General features: G+C 41.6%; 1 protein-coding gene across 3 annotated transcripts in view; it reads right to left on the bottom strand.

Annotated features, from left to right (window-relative positions):
* The window catches only part of CBFA2T2 (CBFA2/RUNX1 partner transcriptional co-repressor 2), a 158,856-nt gene that overhangs the window by 19,930 nt on the left and 115,508 nt on the right, over positions 1-23,418 (bottom strand). For all 3 annotated transcript variants that reach the window (XM_003273537.4, XM_003273538.4, XM_030825469.1), the window contains exons 3-8: positions 19,802-20,043; positions 11,180-11,269; positions 7,490-7,671; positions 5,813-6,066; positions 3,140-3,225; positions 1,657-1,852 (exon numbers count right to left, since the gene is read on the bottom strand). In XM_003273537.4, coding sequence (XP_003273585.1) covers positions 1,657-1,852; positions 3,140-3,225; positions 5,813-6,066; positions 7,490-7,671; positions 11,180-11,269; positions 19,802-20,043 — 1,050 coding nt within the window. The remainder of the gene's footprint in view (positions 1-1,656; positions 1,853-3,139; positions 3,226-5,812; positions 6,067-7,489; positions 7,672-11,179; positions 11,270-19,801; positions 20,044-23,418) is intronic.

Raw genomic sequence — 23,418 nt, forward strand, 5'->3', positions numbered from 1 at the left:
CTTGGCTCACTGCAAGCTCCGCCTCCTGGGTTCACGCCATTCTCCTGCCTCAGCCTCCCCAGTAGCTGGGACTACAGGCGCCCGCCACCACGCCTGGCTAATTTTTTGTATTTTTAGTAGAGACGGGGTTTCACCGTGTTAGCCAAGATGGTCTTGATCTCCTGACCCTGTGATCTGCCCACCTCAGCCTCTGAAAGTGCTGGGATTACAGGCGTGAGCCACCACACCTGGCCTGTTTTTGGAGTTTTCACGAAAGAAATCATACTATAACTCTACGTATGTGTTGACTGACGCCTTGTTGTGCTAGATATTCCACCTAATGGTGGTAATTCCATGGTTGGCTCCAGAGCTGCTGCTGTGGGTGGGGTGGGGAAAGGTGAGCCTTTAGCTCCCACTGTCTGTACATACCGTATTAATTCTGGCTTTGCCTCAAGTTTTCCTTACAGTCTTTTAGAGACTAATAGCTGCCTTCAATGGAACATGCTAGGTCTGTCGTAAGAGACTTGTTCTCCATGGTGAACATTTGGGAACTCGGAGTGTGTGGGAAGAGTGTGATCACAGATGGCCTGTCACTCAGCTATGCCTTTGGATAGGGCACCTTCTCAGTTACTGGGTGAATATGCTGGAACATTTTGAGGGGAATAACTGAGGCTTGCTGGATGTACTCTGGATTGCTGCTGCTTCAGACTCTGAAAGGCAAGGGGAAACAACCCAGCGTGGTACGGTAAAACCTTTTGTAGGAGGCCACCAGGCCATGGTGCATTGAGTGGTATTTTCCTGAATGGTGGGCTGGGGACAGGAGGAGGGAAGGTAAGGTAAACAACTTTCAGGGCTACTGTGAGAAATAAAAGTGATGACATTGGCCGGGCGCGGTGGCTCACGCTTGTAATCCCAGCACTTTGGGAGGCCGAGGCGGGCGGATCACGAGGTCAGGAGATCGAGACCACGGTGAAACCCCATCTCTACCAAAAATACAAAAAATTAGCCGGGCGTGGTGGCGGGCGCCTGTAGTCCCAGCTACTCGGAGAGGCTGAGGCAGGAGAATGGCGTGAACCTGGGAGGCGGAGCTTGCAGTGAGCCGAGATTGCGCCACTGCACTCCAGCCTGGGCGACAGAGCGAGACTCCGTCTCAAGAAAAAAAAAAAAAAGTGATGACACAAGAGTGCCTAGTACATACATCCAGCCAGGCTGAATTTGACAACCAAACACTCTTTGACCAACACCTAGCACACGTGTATGTAGAGAGTTAAAGACAGAACAAAATCACAAATATTCTCATTCTCCACGAAGAAGAATTAACATTTTTTGAACACGCCAGGTACCAGGCTGGGCACAGTGGCTCAGGCCTGTAATCCTGGTGCTTTGGGAGGGTGAGGCAGGAGGACTGCTTGAGGCCAGGAGTCCAAGGCCAGCCTGGGCAACACAGCGAGACCCCGTCTATACAAAACAAAAAACCCTCTTCCCGCGCCACCCACCAAAACATGCCAGGGGCTTCATATATTTTCTCATTTATTTTTCATAATCACCTGAGTCTCCCTAAATCCACAATTGAGTACCACCTTTCTTTAAAGTCAAGTAGAAAAAGCCTTCTGTGACATATTGGTGGGCTCTAAAGGCTGACATTTATTCTGGGTTCCCCATAGACTCTCCCCTTACCATTGCTGAGAGAATCTGCACTCCCAGGACTGTGTTGCCTGGAGACCAACTCGGTCCCCGTTTTCCTCAGCTCTGTGTTTTCATTGTACCGTCTTTTCCAGTAGTTGAGTTCTTCACGATCTGATTCCTGACAGCGCCGCAGAACTGCCATGGAGCGCCTTGTTTTCTCTACCATTTCCATAATGCAATTCAGCGCCTGAGTCAGAGAGGGGGCCAGGCAGAGATGAGATAAGAACATTCAAACAACCAACACTGTAAATCAGGCCAACGCAATACGAGGAATTCAGGTTCCTTAAAGTACAGGTTTAGGAATATCAAGTTTACATTTAAAACCCTTTATTGCTGTCTGTTTCTCCATCAGCTAGGAAGGACATTGGTGTTGAGGCTGACATACCTATCGAGGACAATAACTACCAGGGCTTCCGGTGTTTGGACAAAACCTCAGATGCATGGCCTTCTGGCCAACAGTCTACGATTTCATGTTGCTGCAGCATTTGTTGTGTCCCTGGGGTCTGCAGCACTCTGTAAATTTGCTGTGGCTGAGCCATAAAATAAGGCATACACAGATTTCTAACAGAAATTATGAATTTTGATGAGATGAGGAAGGCTGCTATCTTTCAGAGTGCAAAATAATTCTGGAATACAAACAATTTTTGTGGGTTGAATTACCTAGAAGTTTGTTACTGACCTGTGTTCTAAAACTACGAAACATGAATATGTGGGCTAAAAAACAATCTCTTTACTACAGAAGGAGCAGAATTGAAAAAAATTTTAAAAAAAGTTTCTTTTGATAAAAATTTAACAAATACAAATGAATTCCGTCTTGCTATGTTGCCCAGACCAGACTTGAAGTCTTGGCTCCTGGGCTTAAGAGATCCTCCTGCCTTAGCTTCCCGAGTAGCTGGGACTACAGGCATGTGCCACTGCGCCTGGCAACAAACTGTTGTTTTTAACCATTATACTACATGACTTTATTTGGTTTCTGACCTGAAGTGATCATCCCATCACAAAGATTAGGGAGTGACTCTGTAATTCCTTAGCTGAGGGAGTAGTAGCTAAACCAGCTTTTATTAAAAGCAAAGGATGTCATGGCTGTGGTTATGTTCACTTCAAGCATACATGTTCCATTAATTATTGGTAGCATTAAGTAGGCTGAGTGCGGTGGCTCACACCTGTAATCCCAGCACTCTGAGAGGCTGAGGTGGGGAGATCACTTGAGGTCAGGGGTTTGAGACCAGCCTGGCCAACATGGCAAAACCCTGTCTCTACTAAAAATACAAAAATTAGCCAGGCACAGTGGCGTACACCTGTAATCCCAGCTACTCCAAAGGCTGAGGCAGGAGAATTGCTTGAACCCGGGAGGCAGAAGTTGCAGTGAACTGAGATCACACCACTGCACTCCATCCTGGGTGACAGAGCGAGACTCCTATTTCAAAAAAAAGTAATAAAGCGTTAGGGACATTACACACTACAAGATTCTTACATGGTCAAGATGTTTCCATTCATCAGCCCATTCCCTTTCTGTCAAACGATGATCTACCAACTCATCTTGATAGCCTCCATTTAGACCTATTAGAAATTAGAGATTAAATTCAAAGATAGCAGGAAAAACACAACAGAAGCAAATTCTACCAAGTAAATATGCACACATTCATAATAACTTCGATCACACTACTAAGGCAATGATTCACAATGGGGTGGGGGACCCACAAAATGACAATATAACCAACAAAGGATCACTATTCAGATTATATAAAAAACTCCAACAAATCAATTGTAAAACATGAAATAGCCCTAAAGAAAAAGAGGTAAAAGAAATAAACAGGTATGTCATACATAGCATTTCACATCTAACATATTGGAAAAAATTAAAATGTCAGATAATATTAAGTGTTGGCAAGGATGTGGTGCAATGCAAATAATTAACCACCAAAATTAGAGTTTGTATTGGTACAACCACTTGGAAACAGCTTAATATTATCAGTAACTTCAAAAAAATTTTTTTTGGTGGGGGGATAGTTTTGATACATACTGAAATTTCCAGGAATGGAACAACTGTGTGAATTAAGGGTATACAAATAAGAATTGTCTACTATTTTAAACTTAAGTCACATACAGTAACAGTGCTTAGTCTTTGAGTCATTAACACAACACCCATTACCAGTCTTAATTTATAGACATAATATTCATAGTGACTATGTATTAGTGTGAGAATCTGTTTATTTCAGTATATATTGAGTTCCTCATGATTTGTACAATCTGTCAAAAAATGTAGTAATAAAAGCCAGGTGCAGTGGGGCTGGCCTATAGTCCCAGCCACTCAGGAGGCTGACGCAGGCAGATCACTTGAGCCCAGGGGTCCAGCTTGGGCAATATAGTGAGACCCCATACCTAGTTTTTAGCATACTTCTTTCTCAAGTCATACTGGCAAAAAATGTGCAGGAGAAACCATTAGCAAGCCAGTTTCTTCCCCTCACTGTTGTATTTCCAATCAAAGCAAGCCAGTTTTTGTTTTTTTTTTACCCCTGACGGAGTCTCACTCTGTCGCCAGGCTGGAGTGCAGCGGTATGATCTCGGCTCACTGCAACTCCCACCTCCCGGGTTCACGCCCTTCTCCTGCCTCAGCCTCCCAAGTAGCTGGAACTACAGGCGCCCGTAACCACACCCGGCTAAGTTTTTGTATTTTTAGTAGAGACGGGGTTTTACCATATTAGCCAGGATGGTCTCAATCTCCTGACCTCAATTATCTTCTGAGGCTCAGAGAGACCAAGCAACTTGCCTGATATCACACAGCTAGTTAGGATGCAGAGCCAGGATTTCGATATGCCTCACCTCCTGACCTAAATGTCCATGCACTTTCTCCTCCAAGGTGAAATCTTGCATCTTTCCTGCTTAATTTTAAAAACGTTTTTTATTGTGTTGAGGCAGGGTCTCACTATGTTGCCCAGGAGGGGAGTGCAGTGGCACCATCATGGCTCATTGCAGTCTTGACCTCTTGGGCTCAGGCAGTCCTCCTGCCTCATTTTTTTTGTTTGTTTTTGTTTTTGTTTTTTTTGGAGACTGAGTCTTGCTCTGTTGCCCAGGCTGGAGTGCACTGGCGCGATCTCGGCTCACTGCAAGCTCCGCCTTCCGGGTTCACGCCATTCTCCTGCCTCAGCCTCCTGAGTAGCTGGGACTATAGGCGCCTGCCACCACGCCCAGCTGATTTTTTGTATTTTTAGTAGAGACAGAGTTTCACCATGTTAGCCAGAAAGGTCTCATGTTGGTCAGGCTGGTTTCAAACTCCTGGCCTCAGGTGATCCGCCCGCCTCAGCCTCCCGAAGTGCTGGGATTACAGAAATGAGCCACCACGCCCAGTCCCTCCTGCCTCATTTTTAATTGTTGTTGTAGAGATGAGGTCTCCCTACGTTGCCCATGCTGGTATCAAACTTCTGGCCTCAAGTGACCCTCCTGCCTTGGCCTTCCAAAGTGCTGGGATCACAGGCATGAGCCACTGAGCTTAGCCTAATTTTAAAAACTTTTATTATGGAATAAACTCAGATTTATAGAAGAGCTGCTAAAGGAGCACAAAGAATTCTCACCTATCTTCAAACAGAGTTCTCAAATGTTAATATTTTACCTTCTTTGCTTTTTCATTCTCTTCTTCTGAACCATTTGAGAATAGGCGATACCCCTTTATTCTTTTTTAGACAGGTCTCACCCTGTCGCCCAGGCTGAATGCAGTGGCAAGATCATGGCTCAATGTAGCTTTGACTTCCGGGACTCAAGTGATCCTCCCTCCTCAGCCTCCCTAGTAGCTGGGACCACAGGCACATGCCACCAAGCCTGGCTAGTTTTTAAAATTTTTTGTAGAGATGGGATCTCACTATGTTGTCCAGACTGGCTTCAAGTGATCCTTCCGCCTCAGTCTCTCTAAGAGCTGGGATTACAGACACCAGTCACCACACCTAGCTGTACTTCCATCATATCATAGCAACAAGGTATCAAATGAGATTAATATCAAATAAGATGAACTATGATTCTAACAGTCTATGTATAATATTGTTTTATCCAATCAGTGGGAAAAAGCAATCATGATATTATTTGACTTTATCATTGAGTTGGAAAGAAATCCAAGAATCCAGTCTGAATTTACCATGCTGCTTTGGTTGCTTACCAAGACTGTGGTGTCTATCACGAACTTCTCGATGCTCTAGCATCTTGTTGGGTTCCCGATACAGGTGAGAAGTTGCAATATCCTCTAAGGTGTAATGCTGAAGAGGCGGAGGGGTAGGATGGAATTGGCCCCCAGGATTCATGAGGGGCACAGTGAGAGCAGGACTATGCCGAGGAGCAGGGCTGATGGTACACACTCTCTTGGCAGGAGGCTCAGGAGCAATTGTATCTCTATCAAAACTATTCTCTTCTCTCCTGTAGAAGAAGCAGAAGTGCATATTTGTTCCTGTCAACAAGTGTTCATGCAGACATTTCCCAAGAACCTACTATGTGTTAGGTATTTTGCTACACGCTGGCATAAACAGGAAGCCTCTAAGGAAAGGTGTGACATGAGGCATGAGCTGAATTGTCTTCAAGGGCCAGGCACCTCAGGTAAATTGCTGACTTATACCAGCATGAAAAAACAGGTCAAATCCATTCATAACCAGACAGAAACATTAACCCTCATAAAGTAAAGGAGAGACTAAGGAGATGACAGCATTTTTCTGAGTTATGGGTTCAACCATACTTAGGAAAGTATTAAGGTCAAATTTGTTACTGTGGAGGTGAGTTACTGGAAAGAAACTACATGGGAGGAAAAAGGCTCATATAACAAATCCAGTTGCATCTTTCTTTCTTTCTTTTTTTTTTTTAAAGCCAGTCAAATTAACAGTGGGTCCAATTGTGTAGTGGCAGGGTTTTCGGTCACTCAGATTCAACTGTAATAAATTTTCTACTTTTTTTTTTAATTTTAAAAAAATGTCATTAAAGCCTATCTAATATTGCCTTCTTTGATAACCCATAGAATATTTTTATAGCCACTCATAGGGATTTTCTAAAATAAATTCGTATTAATTTAAATCTCAGTAAAGGTGAGTCATTGGCAAATATTAATAATTAATTGCTATACTTTTTCAAAACTTCTCATATCAGAAAAAAATGCGTTTGACATAAAAGGCATTTGGCAGATTGTATTTCTTTCTTTTTTTTTCTTTTTTTTTTTTTTCAATTGTTTCTACAAACAGCATCCAAGAAAAGGCAGAACTGTACTCCTGAGGCTTCTGGAACAGTCGACCCATAAATTCTCTAGAGTAGAGTTTCTGACCGGGTGTGCAGGCATCTGAAGAATTTCTGAAAAATACTAATGTCTGGAAGCTACTCCCATAGATTTTAGATGTATTATGCAGCTAGGTATTGGAATAAAGCAAAAATAACCATAGAAAGTCTGAGACATTGGGCTGGGCATGGTGGCTCACATCCATATAATCCCAGCACTTTGGGAGGTCAATGCGGGCAGATCTCTTGAGCTCACAAGTTTGAGATCAGCCTGGGCAACATGGTAAAACCTCATCTCTCCAAAAACAAATGAACAAACATTAGCTGGTCATGGTGGCACGTGCCTGTAATCCCAGATACTCAGGAGGCTGAGGTGGGAGGATTGCTTGAGCCCAGGAGATGGAGGCTGCAGGGAGCAAAGACTGCGCCCCTGCGCTCCAGTCTGGGTGACCGAGCCAGACCTTGTCTCAAAAAAAGTTTGAGACATTACAACCACAGCAATCAAATTCTCTTTCTTTTATAAGCAAAGGGGAGGGCCAGTGTGGTTCCAGGAAGACAGGGACAGCAAAGCTCATCTGCTCACCTCTCCGGACTGGGCCTCTTCCCATTTCCGTGTACCTCCATGAGCAACTCTGATGAGTCAGCAGGTGATGCAATGCTTGTGTTGAGCAGAAGGTGTTCGTGCTGAGCCAGGTACTGGGATGGGGTCTGCTTGGCCGCCCGAGCGCAGTGCAACAGTTCTCGCTGCAGCAGGGGCAGGTTGGCCTTGAAAGGAAGAGGCAGTTTTTCCAGTGTTGGGCCCTACACAAGAGGGCTCAGCACCTTAAAGGGCTTTCACAAAGCAGATGATACAAGATAAAAGCCTTTCTCTCCTTGGCAGTCTGATTTTCATATGCTTCTTCTGTGAGTCAGTGATATCTCTTATATTGCACTTGAATTACTGGTTCAATTGTCTCTTGCCCCAACCAGATGTAAATCTGCTTAAGGAAGAGACTGTACCTTATTTACCTTTGTGGCCTAGTATACAGTCAAAGCTCAATAAAGGGTTGTTGAACATAATAATTTTAAAATATATGCTTCTGAAGACTTTAGTCAGTGAGAGAATTACTACTGCCTATGTGGGAGTCATTCCAAGCCCTGGTTTCTCTCTTCTGGACCCCACTCATCTCTGATAGCACTACTCAACCTTCCTTCCAGTTCTGTATAAAAGCTGCCACGGAATTCTGGAAACTGTGATTATTCTGAAACATGGGAGTTTGAAAAGGAGCACTGGGAGTGATGTAAAATGTAAAAAGATAATTCATTAAGTAGATATTTTCCTGTCTCTCATACTTAGAGAAAACCTGTAATAGGAACAAATCACATTTTAAAACCCTATACATCTTTTAAAGCTCAGAACTTGATTTCCTGCATATATAGAATTTACTTTTCCCATTTTTAACAAAAAAACCATAAAGTAGAAATTATATTTTTCTCACCAAATTTAAAAGCAATGCAGGCTGAGCTCATAAGCAAAGGCTTAATCCCAAGGGACAGATGAGCAAGTGAAAGGAGAGTTTTAATACATGCAAGTAGCCATCCCTTCACTGAGGGTTAATTTAGCAGGCACCATAATTAGTGACTGTTTTAAAGCAGAAATAAATTGACAAAACCCCAAATGCTAGCCAAAAAGCTGCCATAACAACCTACCTCATGCTGTTTTCCAAAATAACAGAGTTAAGAATAGGGAATCTGACTATATAAAACTCTTTTAAAGTCTGTTCTATAACCTCAATCTTGTTGCAACTGTAAAAACTTAATTGAAAAAAAAAAACACCATGTCAGATCTTTACACTGCTGACATGTGTCCCATGATGAATGAAAAACATGCTAATTATTTCCTATTAACACAAATTTCACAAATCTTTCTTGATTCTAGAGTCTTGGGGAAATAATTGTCTACCAGCTCTGACATACATAAAGGAGACCAAGATAGAACCAGCACAGCTGTTTCAGGGCTCAAAAAGGCACCACAGGCTGCTCAGAGCAGCCAAGGCTTCAATGCCATTAGAACTGAGCCATGATACAGGCTGTGCACCTTAGACAGATGCATTTTCCTATGTATCTGCTGTGCTCCAATATAAGGTTTTAAAAAACTGGTAGTAGTACTTTAGCAAGATAACTCATCTGTATGATGCTGTTACATTTTCTTAGGAAATGAAAATAAGGTAAAAGAAAGTAAAAGGGGCATATTTATTTGATCAGACAGTAAATATTCTAGGCTTTGTTAAGAGGCAAAATTAGACGCTGGGCGCGGTGGCTCACGCTTGTAATCCCAGCACTTTGGGAGGCCAAGGAGAGTGGATCACAAGGTCAGGAGTTTGAGACCAGCCTGGCCAATATGGTCTCTACTATTAATAGTCTCTACTATAAATACAAAAATTAGCTGGGTGTGGTGGCACGTGCCTGTACTCCCAGCTACACTGGAGGCTGAGGCAGAAGAATCGCTTGAACTTGGGAGGCGGAGGTTGTAGAGCCGAGATCGCGCCACTGCACTCCAGCCTGGGCGACAGAGCGAGATTTTATCTCCCCCCAGCCCCCCAAAAAAGGAGGTAAAATTAAAGGTATAATAGAGATACTCATAAAAGAGAGAAAACAAATTTCCATAAATATTGACAAAATTCAAAATACAGTAACAATTGAATACAGTTTTTCTGTAAAATGATTCTAATCAAATCAACACCAGAGAAAACCAACCCCAGGTGCACAGACAAAATAACTATCTTGTATTCTGTAAAAATGTCAAGATCACAGAGCTGAGTAACTGTGCCAGATTAAAGTGGACTAAAGAGACATGACAACAAAATGCAATGGGTGATCCTGAGTCAGATCCAGAACTACGCTCCCTCCCAAGTTTTTCTTTGTTGTAAAAGACATTAGTGGGACATGTGGTGAAATATGAATAAGGTCTATAGATAACAGTGTTATATGAATGTTACTTTCCTGATTTGATACCTGTATTTAAGTATTTAGATGTATAATGTCTGCAGCTTACTTTTCTTTTTTGAGACAGAGTCTTGTTCTGTCATCCAGGCTGGAGTGCAGTGGCACAATGTTGGCTCACTGCAACCTGCACCTCCCAGGTTCAAGCAATTCTCCTGCCTCAGCCTTGCGAGTAGCTGGGACTACAGGCATGTGCCAATTTTTTCTATTTTTAGTAAAGACAGGGTTTCACCATGTTAGTCAGGCTGGTCTCTAACTCCTGGCCTCAAGTAATCTGCCTGCCTCGGCCTCCCAATGTGCATGGATTACAGGAGTCTGCCACCACACCTGGCCTTGCAGCTTACTCTTAAATATTTCTTTTTTTATTCTTTATTTTATTTTATTTTTGAGAATGTCTCACTCTGTCACCCAGGCTGGGGTGCAGTGGCACAATGTCAGCTCACTGCATCTTCTGCCTCCCAGGTTCAAGTGATTCTCCTGCCTCAGCCTCCCAACTAGCTGGGACTACAAGTGCCTGGCTAATTTTTTTTTCTTTTTTTTTTTTTGGCAGAGATGGGGGTTTTGCCATGTTGGGCAGTCTGGTCTTGAACTCCTGAGCTCATGCAATCCACCTGCCTTGGCCTCCCAAAGTGCTGGGATTATAGGTGTGAGCCACCGTGCCCTGCTAAAAGCTGTTTAAAAGATTTTATTCCATGTAAATATAACATATATAACATGGCCTCATTTCATTTATCATGTAAGCATGATAACACAGAACAATCTCTCCAAAATTTATGCTCCAGAGAACATTATTGCAGAAGACATCTTTAGAAACTAGACTATCTGGGGTTCAGGGAGACACAAACACTGTCTTCCTACATCCTCTCCTGACCTTAGAGTAAGTCTAAACTGCAAGGACCTTGCCTTTTGTCCGACAGCCTCTTCTCAGATAACACTCTTCACACTCTGACTATACCCAAAAGATTAGTGACCAGTTATTTTTTCTGCTAGGAGCTCAGCCTCCCTTCCACTCTCACACTTCCAGCCAAAGCACCTCCTATTCTCTCCGCTAGCTACTTCTGTGTGTTAGCAGCAGTGTCTGCACACAGACCACAACTTAAGGCTTTTGCAATTCTCATCTCACTAAACCTGACGTTTATCTGTTAACTGCACTCAGACCTCTCTAACCAGCCCAAAATAAAGATCTAAAAACGTGGCAAGTGCCTCTGATTTAAATCACGTAACAGGGATTAGCAGAATTTGAGGAAATATTCAAGATAAATTATATTCAGTAATTATCTTATCAAATTACCTTGAGAAATGGAATCACAAAAGGACGAAGGGGAAAGTTTGTGGCTTCTTGGAGCTTACAGTGGAATTCCTCAATTGTCACTGTTGAGTTCTGAAAAGATAAATAACCTTGTTCAACTTCCAAAACTGGACTTCCAAAACGTATAGTGCCAAACTCTTTTACTTTTTTTTAAATGTTATTTATTTATTTATTTGAGATGGAGTCTTGCTCTGTTGCCCAGGCCGGAGTGCAGTGGCGCGGTCTCGGCTCACTGTAACCTCCACCTCCTGTGATCTCCTGACGGTGAACTCCTGACTTTGTGATCCACCCGCCTCGGCCTCCTAAAGTGGTGGGGATTACAAGGGAGAGCCACCACGCCTGGTCTTTTTATTTTGTTTTTTAAATGTTTAGTAGAGACGCAGTCTCGCTATGTTGTCCAGACTGGTCCTGAACTCCTGAGCTCAAGCTATCTTCCTGCCTCAGCCTCCCAAAGTGCTGGGATTAAAGGGGTGAGCCACCGTGCTCAGCTGCTAAAGTCTTTTAAATCATAAGAAAAAGGATAACTGCAGGAACATTATTAGGAACTCAGACGCCTGGCAAAGGTAAACCACACTGGTTTCTTATGACAGAAACCCTCCTTGATTCCCTTCACCACCACCAAATTCTCCCCTTTGCCCAGCAGCCTAGGCTGCAGAATAGGGCACTGCCTTTCTCACTACCCAAGAAGAGAGGAACTCAGGTCCCTGATACTGAGGGGTTCATTGCAAGTCACTTCAGGAACAGGGAATCAAGCTTACAATGCTCCCTCTTACAGAGATACTGACTCGGCCTAGGATGTCAACTCTAAGATGTTTTGGACTCAATAACCCAGTGTCACATTTTTTCGAAAGTTCATTTATTTTTCAAGTTCTGCCCCCTACCTCCTGGCATAACTTCCCCCAAATCTTCAAAATAATAATAAAAAAAAAACCACCAGAAGCAAAAGAAGAAAGAATAGTTGCCTTCTACCTTCAAGTGGCCTGTATGCATTATGCATATCAGAATAACTCCCAACAGGCAAACCCCCACTGGTAAGTTATCACTGTTCTCTAAAAGGGTGGACGTCCTGTGTTTTCCCAAAAGTCTAGGCCTCAAATTAGGAATGAGGAATGAACAGGCCGGGCGCGGTGGCTCACGCTTGTAATCCCAGCACTTTGGGAGGCCGAGGCGGGCGGATCACGAGGTCAGGAGATCGAGACCACGGTGAAACCCCGTCTCTACTAAAAAAATACAAAAAATTAGCCGGGTGTGGTGGCGGACGCCTGTAGTCCCAGCTACTTGGAGAGGCTGAGGCAGGAGAATGGCGCGAACCCGGGAGGTGGAGCTTGCAGTGAGCCGAGATCGCGCCACTGCACTCCAGCCTGGGTGACAGAGCGAGACTCTGTCTCAAAAAAAAAAAAAAAAAAAAAAAAAGGAATGAGGAATGAACAAATAAAAATATTTTCTTCAAAGTTAACACAATATTTGTATTTCAATTCCCAATAACACTGTATGGTAACAAATTAAAACAAACGAACAAAATGAAATGTGGGGATTATTCTGAATTCTTGCTTGCTCCCCTGAAAGAGCTATTACCATTTCTAGGAATTTACTTTTAGAAACTTCATAAGTGTTCAAAAACATAGTATGTAACATGCAACTTACCCCCACGCTATCACAATATATTTTCCTAACAAAAAAAAAAAAAAAGGAGGAAAATATATAGATCTACCAACAGGAAGCTACATTAAAATTACAAGAGTCATGTATCAGAATGCTTATGCAGGGAAGGGATAGAGCAGATTTGTACACATTAAGGCAGAAAAGGTATCTACAGTACTGTTAAGTGAAAAACTAGAAACAGAACATTATATTTTCTAAGAATCCACTTACAAAAATCACACACATGCATATTATATCATATATTTAATGCCTGGAAGAATAATCATAATAACAGTTATTTCTGAGTATGCAATTATGTTGGATTTTCCAAATATATCATATTTATTATTCGGTAAACAATATATTTTCCTTCAGGGAAAAGGGGTATGTCCAATTTAAGCATATTAAAGGAAAATGTTTGAACACTTTCCCACATTTCATACCAAAAAAATTTTTTTAAAGTTAACTGTGTATCTGTTTCAAGTATATGACATTTGCACAATACAGCAAAAGAAACCTGTAATTCTGGTAATCAGGAATAAAAACTAAGTGTAAGAGAATGATACTCTTTTATACCTACTGCAAGGGAAGCAATCAAGTCTTGAAAAGCAAACACAAATAGGATTAAATGTATGGAAGGGCTACATGAATGATTTTAAATATACTTGTGGGTAGACAAGCGGAAAGGATGGATTGTGTGACACAGGTAAACAGTGAGTTAGGCCAGAGAAATGGACTCAGGGTTACATACATAGTAGATATAGGGCAGTCCTGTATGAGAGGGATAAACACCTTCCTCCTTCAGCTAGTTTATAAAACCTTATTTTATATTAACAGCATAATTGTTTGTTTCTTCCCCTCAAAGATCTCATAGTCTAGTGGGAAAAGAGTCAACTAAGCTATTCATTATAGTATGAGGGAGGTACACATGTACAGGACACTACTGACTCACAGAGAAGACATATTGCTTAAAAAAAATTTTTTTTTTCAGAGATAGGGTCTGGCTCTGTCACTTAGGCTGGAGTGCAGTGGCATGATTACAGCTCACTGCAACCTTGAACTCCTGACCTCGTAATCTGCCCACCTTGGCCTCCCAAAGTGCTGGGATTACAGGTGTGAGCCACCACGCCTGGCCACGCCCGGCTAATTTTTTTTTTTTTTTTTGTAGAGGAAGGAGTCACGCTACGTTCCCCAGGCTGGTCTTAAGCTCCTGGCCTCAAGCTGGCCTGGGCCTTCCAAATTCTGGGATTATAGGTGTTATCCACACCTGGCCAGAGAAGATGTATTTGAATCAAACTTAGGGGGACAAGGAGTTCTGTACAGCAGTGTTGTCCTTGAGGAAATTGAAATGCAGCTTTGGGAAAGATGTGTCAGAGCAGAGAGAAGAATGTTGAGAGGTAAGATGTTGGGGGAATCTGGTCTCTGGATTTCAAGGGCAACACTTATACTCCAATGTATCCTCTACTGAGCTTTCTCCAATGCTTACATCTTTTTTTTTTTTTTTGAGACACAGTCTTGTTTTGTCACCCATGCTGGAGTGCAGTGATGTGATCTCAGCTCACTGCAACCTCAGCCCCCCAGGTTCAAGTGATTCTTGTGCCTCAGCCTTCCAAGTAGCTGGGATTGCAGGTGTGCGCTGCCACTCCTGGCTAATTTTTTATTTTTAGTAGAGATGGGATTTCGCCATGTTGACCAGGCTGATCTCGAACTCTTGACCTCAAGTGATCCTTCCAACTTGGCCTCCCAAAGGGTTACAATCTCAAAACTAGGAAACTAACATTGGTACAATGTACTTATAGTTCTATACCATTTTGCCATATGTGTATTTTCATGTAACCACCACTGACCAAAATACAGAAATACAGAAACCTTGTCTATCTTTATCCTCCTGGTTTATAATAAAAATTGGCAATTATTTCCTCTACATATAGTGACAACCATATCAGGCAAAGTAATTTTTGCTGCCAACACCAAACATAATTTAGAAAACTCAGGAGAAGGAAAGTTAGTTAGCTAGTTACCTATGTATATATATATGTATGTATGTATGTATCTATCTATCTATCTATCTATCTATCTATATCTATCTACAGAGTATTGCTCTGTCATCCATCCATCTCTCTCTCTCTCTCTCTCTCTCTCTCTCTCTCTCTCTCGCTCGCTCTCTATCTACAGAGTATTGCTCTGTCACCCAGGCAGGAGTGCAGTGGTGTGATCATGGCTCATGGCAGCCTCGAACTCCTGGGCTTAAGTGATCCTCCTGCCTCAACTTCCTGAGTAGGTGGGACTGTAGGCATACTCCACTGTGCCAGCTAAGGAAAGTTTATTTACTTACCTATATTTTTACCCTTAAACTCAACATTTTCTGCATAACCTGGTCTGGGATATATCAGAAAAATACAAAACTCAGCGAACTCACTGCTTATGTAGTCCCTTGGGTCCCACGAGTGAATCTCTACCTTTAAGAGTCTCTCTCTCTTTTTTTTTTTTTTTTAAAAGTGATAGGGTCTTGCTCTGTCCCCCAGGCTCACAATCCACCTGCCTCAGCCTCCTAAGTAGCTGGGACTACAGACACACTCCACCACACCTGGTGAAGAGTCTAATTATTTTTGTTTTATAGGTAATGTCCACGGCTTTTTGTTATTTATTGGGGGGAATAGGGAGAAGTTTGTCTTTCTACCTTGCCTCTGAACCAGAATGAGACTTGATTTTTAACGACAACAGATAAATTGTACTTTACTCAGGGTTTTACAGACCTTTCAGTTAGCTTCAATGGAGGAGGGGGTACTTAATGTTGAACTGATTATCTTGGTGTATATTGTTTATTATTTTCTTAGGATGAATGGTACCAGAAACATTGCCAAACTATCCTCCAGAAAGTACATTCTCCAAATAATAATAAGTAAGTGAAGCACAAAACATTTACCATTACCTTGAAGTGCAAAATGCCCGTGCTTGCTTCCTGGTATAGTTAGGGACTCTCAGTACCTTACTTCTTTTACACCATGGACACAGAATGCACAGATAAACTCCAGCTACTAAATTATGTGGCCTTTATTTTTAGAGATGGGGGTCTGGCTATGTTACCCAGGCTGGCCTCAAACTCCTGGGCCCAAGTGATCCTCCTGCCTCAGCCTCCTGAGTAGCTGTGACTACAGGTACACACCACACATATGAAACCACAATTCCAGTGTTGCGTGTGATGCTTCCACATGTGTATAAGAATGTTCATAGGAACATTATTTGTAATGGCTCTGTACAAAAAAGAGTTAACATAGTAGGCCTAAAACTGCTAGCCTTAGAAAGGCCTACTTGTAAGGTTGAGACATTGGCTGGCATCTAGGACCCTGGATGGCAAACAGTTTCCTACATTGATATAAAACTTTTCTTAACTGAAGAGGTAGCAGCAACCCACGTGTCCATTGGGGGATTAACAGATCAATAAAATGTGATAATAGACATAAAATGAAATATTACTTAGCCTTAAAAAGTAGGAAAGTCTGACGTATTCTATAACATGGATAAACCCTAAGGACATTAAGCTAAGTGAAATAGGCTAGTCACAAAAAGACAAACACTGTATGATTCTACTTGTATGAAGTACCTAGAGTAGTTAAATCCATAGGGACAGAAAGTAGAATGGTAATTGCCAGAGTCTAGGGAGAGGGGGGAATGGGGTATAATTGTTTAATTGGTGCAATTTTGCAAGATGAAAAGAGTTTTGGAGATGGATGGTGATGATGGTTGTATGATAATATGAATATACTTATTGTCACTAAACCGTAAACCTAAAAATAGTTAATATAGTAAATTTCATCACAATTCAAAAAAAGCAATTGTATAAATTCCTTAACCCTGTGGTGCTCATAGGCTCTAAATATACAATGGCGAACAGGGACACATGGTGAACAGGACAAACGATATGAATGTACTTAAGACCACTGAACTGTGTACTTAAAAGAGGTTAAAATGGTATATTCTATAATGTATATTTTACTATGGAAAAAAAGGTAACCCAAATGTGGCCATTTAAAAGAAATAATTGGACACACCTACATATACTTTTCATAACTAAAAAAAGATTCAAATTTTTTACAAATGAATTTTTTTTTTTTTTAAGACGGAGTCTTGCTCTGTCGCCCAGGCTGGAGTGCAGTGACACGATCTTGGCTCACTGAAAGCTCCACCTCCTGGGTTCATACCATTTTCCTGCCTCAGCCTCCCTCCCGAGTAGCTGGGACTACAGGCGCCCGACACCACGCTCGGCTAATTTTTTGTATTTTTAGTAGTGATAGGGTTTCACCGTGTGAGCCAGGATGATCTCGATCTCCTGACCTCGTGATCCGCCCACCACAAATGAATTTTTGAGATTTTTACTTTTAGTCTTATTTTTAAGAATAGATAATACTTAAAGTAATTTGCTGCTGGAATCATCATAACATTTTGATGTCTGCTTTGTTTCCAATTACGTTCAAGCTCATTTTGACATTTAACTCCAATAACCTTACTCTGGATCCAGTAAGATTTTTCTGTTGTAGTCTAAAATTTGAGGAATAAACAGGTTTAAAACAAAAAAGAACTAAACTTCTCCTAACTGATAAGGGTGACTGTGTGTAGAGTGGTTCTGCGAACAGTATGGTTCATGCTAAACATGGGTTTTCCTTCTAAGAGGGTAAAATTTGGCAGGTGCTAGGCAAAGACTGCCTATGTGACCAGGCCCCAACAAAAACCTTGGCATTGAGTCTGTAATAGGCTTCCCTTGACAGAAACACTGCATATATGTTGCTGTTATTTTTGTTGCTAAGGAAAGGGAGCTCTGTGTTACCATTCAGGAGAGGCAGACAGCATAAGGAAACCTGCAGATGGGTTCCTCCAGACTGTGTCTCTCTCACTATGTCTCCTTACTATGCCTCTGTAACAGATCTTAGCTGTGAGCACAACTGTATGTCAAGTCCTGTGACTCCTTCTGGCAAATCTCCACACATGGGGGTGATGCTGGAGACCCCAAAACTGCCCCAAATTACAAATGACTTAAATGTCAGATAGCCCAAAGGTATAAATTGTGGTGTATTCCTACAATATGACACTATATAGCAATGAAAATAACCTACAGTCATACGTAACCAGGACTAAACCTCACAAACGATGAAAAAGTCATTTATTGCATTTTGCCTTGTATGAAAGTTGTTCCTTTCATAATAGACTGATAAATTTTTTTAATTTATGTTTTGAGATAGGGTCTCACTCTGTCACCTAGGCTGGAAGTGCAGTGGTGCAAACACAGCTTTCCTGGGCCCAAGGAATCCTCCCACCTCAGCCTACTGAGTAGCTAGGACCACAGGCATGTGCCACCACACTCAGCTAACTTTTAAAAAATCGTTTTGTAGAGATAGTCTCACTATGTACCCAGGCTGGTCTTGAACTCCTGCATCCAAGCAATCCTCCCACCTTGGCTTCCCAAATTACAAGCGTGAGCCACCACACCCAGCCTTAGACTGAGAAATTTTTTAAGGCAATAATTCTTAAACTGTTTGGTCTCAGAATTCCTCTAATTTATATGGATTACATTTATTGACATTACCATATCAGAAATTAAAGCTGAGAATTTAATTAAAATAAAAAATAACTATATTGGTACAGACTGAGGTGTGATTTTTAAAATCTGTATTTTCCAGAATAAATGCAGTAAGAAGAGTAGCACTGTTTTATCATTTTGCAAGTCTTTAATATCTAGCATAATAGAAAGTCTCTTTAATATCTAGCAGAATACAAGCCAGTTGTATTCTATCTACTTTTGCATTTAGTCTACTGCTATATTATGAAAATAGTTTTCACCTTCTGGATCTCCAGAAAGGATCCTGGAGAATCTTCAGGGTCCCTAGATTTACACTTGGAGAGCTGCAGCTTCAAGGATTAGTGCTGTGATTCATCTTTTTATCCCATATAAAGGGGTTAACATACACAAAGGAGCACAGAATGCTTTTACTGGAGGTAAATTCAATTAGAAACATTGGGAACTGGCAGTACTTCCCTTATAAACACTGAGAATAAAACCCCACCCAGTTGTCAATGTCAGAAAATCACTCCTTTATGCCACAGGTTCACCACGTGCAGTATAGAAAGAAAGAAAAATTATGTGTACCTTGCAAATTCTTAAGCAAGTTTATATGCACGAGGAGCTGAACAATGCAATCCCTTTGATACTAGTTATTTTGATAGTATTTATTTAGGCCATGTAACTTGTAATTTTAGAAATCATTGTTTTGAAAATTAAACTTGCTACTTCTCTACTCTCCTTGGTTTGGAAACAATGCACTAAGCACTGAATATATTAAATTACAAAACCTTGCATTAACTTGGTTGGACACCAGTGGCCCTGTTGAGACCAGTTTTAAGAAAAATCCAAAGTTGCTTATTGGAATTAAATCAACACCTTAAATAAGAAGTAAACATTATCGACTGTTTCTTTGATAAGCACTGATATAAAATCTACAATTAAACATCATGCTTGTAATCCCAGCATTTTGGGAAGCCGAGACAGGCACACTGCTTGAGGGTAGGAGTTTGAGACCAGCCTGAACAAGATAGAGAGATCCCATCTCTACAAAATTAAAAAAATTAGCTGGGCATGGCAGCACGCTCATGTAGTCCCAACTACTCAGGAGGCTGTGGCAAGAGAACTGCTTAAACCTGGAAGGTCAAGGCTGAAGTGAGCTGTGTTCGCACCATCGTATTCCAGGCTGGGTGACAGAGTAAGACCCTGTCTCAAAAAAAAGAAAGAAAAGAAAAGAAACCTATATTTAAACAGTTTTATACAAGTTATTCAATAACTAGTCTAGTCTGTAGCATTTGCCATATTACTATGGGTTTGAAAATGAGCAGAAATATCTAGAACTTCTCTGCTCACTTTGGACCTGAGCCACATACTTAGGCAGCTGAGAACAACAGTGAGGCTGTACTTACCACCAGTGCAAGAACAAGAGTCCGCACCTTCTCCCCAATCTCAGGGGAGATGTCATTGCCAAACTGTTGCAGAGTGGTAAGAAAGCGTTTCAACTTGCTGAGTTGTCGAGCACCACAAGTGGCTGGCAACTGCTGATTTGTGAGTGCAGATGATGTGGAGGAGGCAGGACCATTGCTGAATCTCTGTGGCGGTGATGGGGCACCATTCAGGGTAGGAGGAGAATGGTTGATTCCATTGCTTACTAAAAGAAAGCCAAAATGAAAGACTCAGGTTACGTGCAAAACAAGGGAACCTTTGTTCATTTTTTCTTGTTTGTGTTTTCCTTCGTTTGTTCATTTGAATTTTGTAAAGCACATATTATAAAAGTATGCAAAACTCGTTCTGTCCTCAATGAGATTGCTGTCAGATAAAAATGGTAACAGAGTAACACTGGAGTGTTAAAAAGAAAGCAGAGTGCTCCCAGAGCAATAAGAAGGGAAATGTAACTCTACAGGTGCCATGGGCAGGGGTGGGTAGTTTTAAGAAAGACTTCCTGCAACAGGTAGTGCTTGAGATGGGTCTGGGCCAATAGATCTTTCCAGTGATGGGATACTCATGCCCATCTTTTACATCGCATCTCCTTCCCAATTTCAAGGTCCCCACAACACTAAGCAGTCAATCAGAAGGTAGCATGTGAGCAAGACACCAGAAAAAAGAGTTACGGTAATATGAGGGATATTTTTTAGGCCTACTGATTTAATGACTTATTCCTGCAATAAGGTACCTATCTCTTTGGCCATCCAGAATACTCATGTCCGTTAGAGCCAGTTACTCTCTGTTTTAACAGTGCTAGATTAATATTGCCAAACCCTTGGTCGTTCAATAAAGCATCTTCCTGATTCGATGCAGGACACTCCCATCCTACATTTTTGCTCAAATTATAATACATGTGATTAATTACGGTTTTCCTATTTAGTTCATAATAGTCATTTCTTGAAAATTTTAATTTTGAAAACAACCCTAGAGCTATGGTTTTGTTTGTTTTTTGAGGCAGGGTCTCATTCTGTCATCCAAACTGGAGTGCAGCAGCACCATCTTGGCCCATTGCAGCCTCGACCTCCTGGACTCAGGTGTCCTCCCACCTCAGCCTCCTGAGTAGGTGGGACTACAGGCACATGCCACCATGCACAGCTAATTTCATTTTTTAAAAATTTTTTGTAGATAAGGGAGTCTCACTATATTGACCAGGCTGGTCTCAAACTCCTGGGCTCAAGTGATCCTCCTGCCTTGGCCTCCCAGAGGCTGGGATTACAGGCATGAGCCACCGTGCCTGTCATTGAGCTACGTTCTTGTTGGCATCAAGTAAAAATCTAAATTATCTAGTAACTAAGTATCATTCTGGTTTCACTTAATCATATCCAGCCTTAAAAAACTAAAAAAGTGAAACTTGGCCGGGTGCGGTGGCTCACGCTTGTAATCCCAGCACTTTGGGAGGCCGAGGCGGGTGGATCACGAGGTCAGGAGATCGAGACCACGGTGAAATCCTGTCTCTACTAAAAATACAAAAAAAAAAAAAAAAAAATTAGCCGGGCGTGGTGGCGGGCGCCTGTAGTCCCAGCTACTCGGAGAGGCTGAGGCAGGAGAATGGCGTGAACCCGGGAGGCGGAGCTTGCAGTGAGCCGAGATCGTGCCACTGCACTCCAGCCTGGGTGACAGAGCGAGACTCCGTCTCAAAAAAAAAAAAAAAAAAAAGTGAAACTTTATCTAAAAACATAAGAAACAATTTAAGACATAAGCGATGTTTAAAGAGCCAATCATTTAATCCTTACCTAGCTTAGAAAAAAGACACTTAATCATATTTTGCCAAAAACAAACTTATTAATCATAAAAAATCTTCCACTTCTCTACTACTTCCTCTAAGCCAGTCACAGTCAGTTAACCATCTCTGTTCCCTCTTCTTACACTGCACCTTATTCAAATTTGACCTGGCAAGCTCTTCTTCATCCCATACAGTTCAGGTATCATCTCTGTTAAGGAGCATTCTTTGACACATGCTGCTGCTGCTCCTCCACTTGAAGGTAACCTTAGTGGATTCACTACATCTCTGTGCTGCCTATGTGCGTGCTTCCACTATTTTACCTTTTCTTTTTTTTTGAGACCAAGTCTTGTTCTGTTGCCCAGGCTGGAGTGCAGTGGTTTGATCTCAGCTCACTGCAACCTCCGTCTCCTGAGTTCAAGCGATTCTCCTTCCTCAGCCTCCCGAGTAGCTGGGATTACAGGCACGTGCCACCACACCCAGATAATTTTTTGTATTTTTAGTAGAGACAGAGTATCACCATGTTGGCCAGGCTGGTCTCGAACTCCTGACCTCAAGTGATCTGTCCTCCTTGGCCTCCCAAAGTGTTAGGATTATAGGTGTGAGCCACTGCGCCTGGCCTATGCTTGTTTATTTCTATATTTGTGTTGCCTTAATAGATTTTCACTTATTAATAACACAACACACAATACATATGTGCATACTTTAAGCTTTATAAGCTGTGTATACAGTGTATATTTTTGCTTTGTTCAGCAAAGGGTAAGTGTTGAGGAAAATGCTGCTGAATGATTCACTGCATAAAAGACTAATGGGCTGAGAAAAGGGGTGAGTTTTCTTGTGTCTTCCACTAAAGGAAATTAGTAAATCTACTGAAAGGAAAGTTGAACACTCAACCTCAGCAATCCAGAAAATTAGTTGCAATAGTCCGCCATTTCTTTGTTTTCACAGAAAGATCAATTGCCATTGGAAAGTTGCTCCCTTTTGAAGGAACCAATAAAAATAACACATTACCATGCTTTTAGCTACTCTGATGTATAGAAAGGCTTTTTCGTAGTCTCTTTAGTAAAAAATGTATGATCACATTTTCTGAAATGAAACACAACCACTGCCAAGCAGCCAAATATGGAAGTAAAAAGGGCTGAATTTGTATATACATATACCTATTGGTGTATCTTGAAATCTGATTGATGGCTGGGGTTTAAATCTGTTTCTTTTCAAGATAGTATATATGTCTAGGGCTGTTCAACTTTGGGATAGGAATTAGAATTTAAGAAAACGGATATCACACTTCTTTTCATTCACTCTGGCTCAAACTGAATGCTGCAGTTACCAGCTACTCAATTTCAAATGTTTTGGAAAATAATAAACTTCCAATTAAAGCTGTACATCCTACATTCTCTTCTCTTGCCTTTTAAAATAATAAACACACAAAACAAAAAATTTTGAGCAAGGACAGTGTGCAAGCTTGTGTAATGGCATTTAAACAATACATACAGCATCTAGCTCAGTGCTCTGATACTTTTTGGGCATTCCAAAAATAGCAGTACATTTTGGTTTACAGGCAAAAGATGTGCAGAGTGTCAAAGTGAACTGGGGGCGGCAGCATGTGCATGAAAAGGTAGAACTCAAATGAAGATCAAGACACTTGTGTGCATGTATGTACACTAGTTTATTTGGGGTTCTTTTGGTGATTATAGATATATAGGACTGAAATTGTTGAGTTACAGGGCACGTGGAAATTCAACATTAGTGCAAACTGCCAATTTCCAAAAGATGTACTAAATTACACTCCAACCAGCATTGTATGAGTGTTCAAGTTGC

This window comes from Nomascus leucogenys, chromosome 13 (assembly GCF_006542625.1).
Source record: "Nomascus leucogenys isolate Asia chromosome 13, Asia_NLE_v1, whole genome shotgun sequence".
NCBI classification, from domain to species: Eukaryota; Metazoa; Chordata; class Mammalia; order Primates; family Hylobatidae; genus Nomascus; species Nomascus leucogenys.